The 3,490-nt window shown below is 31.5% G+C and overlaps 1 protein-coding gene across 2 annotated transcripts in view; it reads right to left on the reverse strand.

The window, feature by feature from the left end:
* Positions 1 to 2,165: 2,165 nt before the first annotated feature.
* LOC118738097 (homeotic protein antennapedia) overlaps positions 2,166 to 3,490 on the reverse strand; it is a gene marked incomplete in the record, with an annotated part of 245,220 nt that continues 243,895 nt past the window's right edge. For both annotated transcript variants that reach the window (XM_036469018.1, XM_036469017.1), the window contains 1 exon segment: positions 2,166 to 3,258. In XM_036469018.1, coding sequence (XP_036324911.1) covers positions 3,008 to 3,258 — 251 coding nt within the window.

A 3,490-nucleotide genomic window follows, 5' to 3' on the forward strand; every position in this document is an offset into this window, starting at 1 on the left:
AAAGAAGAGAGACAATTGGCGACCTTTTCTGGTCTCGACCAAAACCGACAAAGGGTTGCAGTGCCAAATAAGAAGTATAATTAACAAAATTTTCTTGAAACAAAGTATTAAGCTAAGTTCTTTGTTTGCTTTTACCATTCAGCACCATCGCGTAAGTAGTAAATTATTTAGACAAAATTGTACGACTCGGCAACATCTGCATTGTCGTTTTCTCTTTCAGTAAGTGTGTGAATTGTTTTTAGCCGCTTATCCTTCTACAAACAAGTAGTTTTAGAAAGATGAACGACTAAAAACTGTTCACAGTCGCTTATTAAACGGGAAATCGAAATTCACAATACCATGCGATAATCGAATAATAGTCGTTTATCTACTACAGGTCGACAGCAGCGGTGATAATTTTCAATACGACTCCAGTCTCGAAAAGCGGCTGTAATCGACACTCGCAATGAGGCTAATTACAAATAATTTAGAATTTAGAGTGGCCACGAAACAAGTTTTAATTTAAATTTTTTCACAATATTGTATGTTCTGACAGTTCAAAGCTAACCATTAGGATTTTGCTCAGTGGTTTTTATATTCAACACATGACTGTCATTTACAGCTGCTTAATCTGCGTATTTATGCACATGCATACCATTGCATCTACATATATGCATGTGTGTACGTATATATGAGTAGCTAATATCTAAGTATGTAGGCATTTCCATGCATATGTACATATATGTATGTGTAAATATCTTTTATGTAAAGTTATAGTTATCAATTTTACTAATTCACAACGGTGCCAAATTTTGACAACTTGAACGGTTCTTATTCAATTTACAAGTGTACCTGATAATTTGAAAATGTTTCGCCATCAAAAAATCCAAAACAAACATGTTGCACGCTCATTTTCAGCTCTAGAAATAAATTTACATACATACATACATATGTACATATGTATGTATAACCTTGATAGTAAGCTTCTACAAAAACTATCAAGTCGGCTCGATATTTACGATTTTTATGCATGTGCCAATTTAATTTGTGTATGTTTTACGGTTTAGTTTTTAATTTTGGTATACATGATATCCTCTCTTAATTGAATCTTAAAATATGTCTACAAAAACATCGAAGGTGTTCCTTTTTGTTGTCTTCCATTCTATGTGGCTTTTACTTTCAAGAAATGTAATTGAAGAAAAACTTTCCCAATTGAAATTTTATTTTACGTTTATTGTTATTTTTGCTGCTTCAATAAATACTTTTACATACTCTTCGCCATCAAACTAGTTATAAGACTTTTCTTGCTAAAATTAACTTCAATATTAATTTGGTGTAGCTTTCTTTACATATTATATTTTACATACATATGTATGTATAGTTTTGAATTAATACAGTTTTTTACGTACATATGCAAATTATTATAGACAAATAAATTTACAATTACCAGTTATACATAGGTGCGGTGCAACGCAGTGTGCCAGATAACAAAAGCAGATTATCAATCATGCTCCACTTTTTTGAAAAATCATGATTTCTATTTTGTATATATGTGTGTAAGATGGAATAAGCATAGTTATAAAATAACCAAGTCGAGGAACTAAAATTAATAGTCTACATAATCGTGTTGACCTTCATTTAAAATTTAATAAAAAAAAACGATTAATCAAAGCTCATCGGTACTCATACAAATATTTTTTTGCAAAATTTTTAAACCCAGAAGGTATTCCCAACTAAAATATCTGAAAGGTAGAAAAATTATTCAGGACCAACGCTCTATCCAATATTTAAACAATTTCAATAATAAAATTTTTATGTAAACCAGTATTTCTTATTTATGTTCTTCGAACAAACGTTACTTATGTATGTATTTAGTTGTAAATTAGTAGGCATTCTGTTAGCACGAGTTGCTTATAAGTCTGTAGTCACATACATACTTTATTTGCGATTCAAATTTGTATTTACTGCGTTTGCACCATTTTAAGGAAAATGAAAACTGCTCTTTGCAAAGCCTAGAAGTGCCCTTCCCTATATTCTGATTTCTTCTCTTCAATTCCTAGGCTTTCAAGAATTGGCTTAACATTTTTAGGCTTTTAATATTTCTTTTTGTTGTTTTAGTTATGTATGTGTGTGTAGTGATAAATATCTTATTCTTAGAAAATAATAACTTATTATGCTTTACATACATACATCATTTATATAATTAATTTAGTTTGTGTTTTTGCATTTTTTTTGTTCCTTCATTATTTCGTATTTTCTGTGCTTCTATGTGGTATATTAGTGTACTGTAATATTTACTTTAAATGTTATTATATATATATATTATTGTTTGCGTACGTATTTGTATATTATTTAGTTTATTTTCAATAACTTATTCAAATTTGAGGTCACATGAGTTGGTTTTGTTGAGTTTATTCATTTAGTTACTTTACTTTACTTTAATTTATTTACTCATTTACAGTTTAATTTATTTAGTTTATGTAACTATTGCTCCAACCAATAACGCTTCCACCTTTCCCGCCTGCCTGCTTAGTACTGGTATTAAAATAAGATTTCGTGTCAATTACGAATTATTACTGATCCCAATAAAATAAAATAATAATATTTCCTTTAAAGATTTAACTAAGAAAGTTATACAAGTCTGCAGAAAATAAACAGAATTAGTTTAATATTGCATAAGCTTTAATCAAGACCAATTTATAATTTTTAACGTATAATGTATAGAATTAATATATATACGACGTACGTACATATGCATATGCATATGTATGTGTCCAACAAAATAAGTAACTAACGTTACACCCCAACTGCAGCACGGGATAAGTTCTTCATAGTTTCGCTAAAAAGTGAACTTCAGCACTTTCTGAAAAATGTCATATTCGTACTAGTGCATGCATTCAAAAATCTAAAAAGGACAATTTTTCTGGATGTCCTTTCGCTTAATGACGACTGCGTTGTTAACATACTTTCATGTCCCTCTTTGGAACCGGATGAAGCGTGACTCGTCAGCATCTTTTTCATCAGCGTCTTATTGCGGACTGTTCGGCGGTGTGATCTCATCACCCTCGCCGCCGGAGCCAGGTTCTCCCTTCGTTTTATTCTCCTTTTTCCACTTCATTCGTCGGTTCTGGAACCAGATCTTTATCTGGCGCTCCGTGAGACACAGCGCATGTGCGATCTCGATGCGCCGTCGTCTTGTCAGATATCGATTGAAATGAAACTCTTTCTCCAGCTCCAAAGTTTGGTAACGGGTATATGTTTGGCGGCCCCGCTTGCGTTCTGTTGAATTGAGAAAATTATATTAATGATTGAAAACGATTATAATAAACTTTAAAAATAAGTAATGGTTGGTAAGAACTAAACTTTTACTATATCGCATTCAAATACAACACCAATCAAAAGTATCTAAAAACGTGAAATCCAAATCTAATTTACTGCTATTAAATAGGCAAAACAAACTGTATTAACTCGCAGTTATGCCGAGTTGCCAGCGCTGTGAGTGTATTTTCAC

The sequence above is a fragment of the Rhagoletis pomonella genome, unplaced genomic scaffold, assembly GCF_013731165.1.
Source record: "Rhagoletis pomonella isolate Grant_MI unplaced genomic scaffold, Rhpom_1.0 Rhpom_scaffold_00004, whole genome shotgun sequence".
NCBI classification, from domain to species: domain Eukaryota; kingdom Metazoa; phylum Arthropoda; class Insecta; order Diptera; family Tephritidae; genus Rhagoletis; species Rhagoletis pomonella.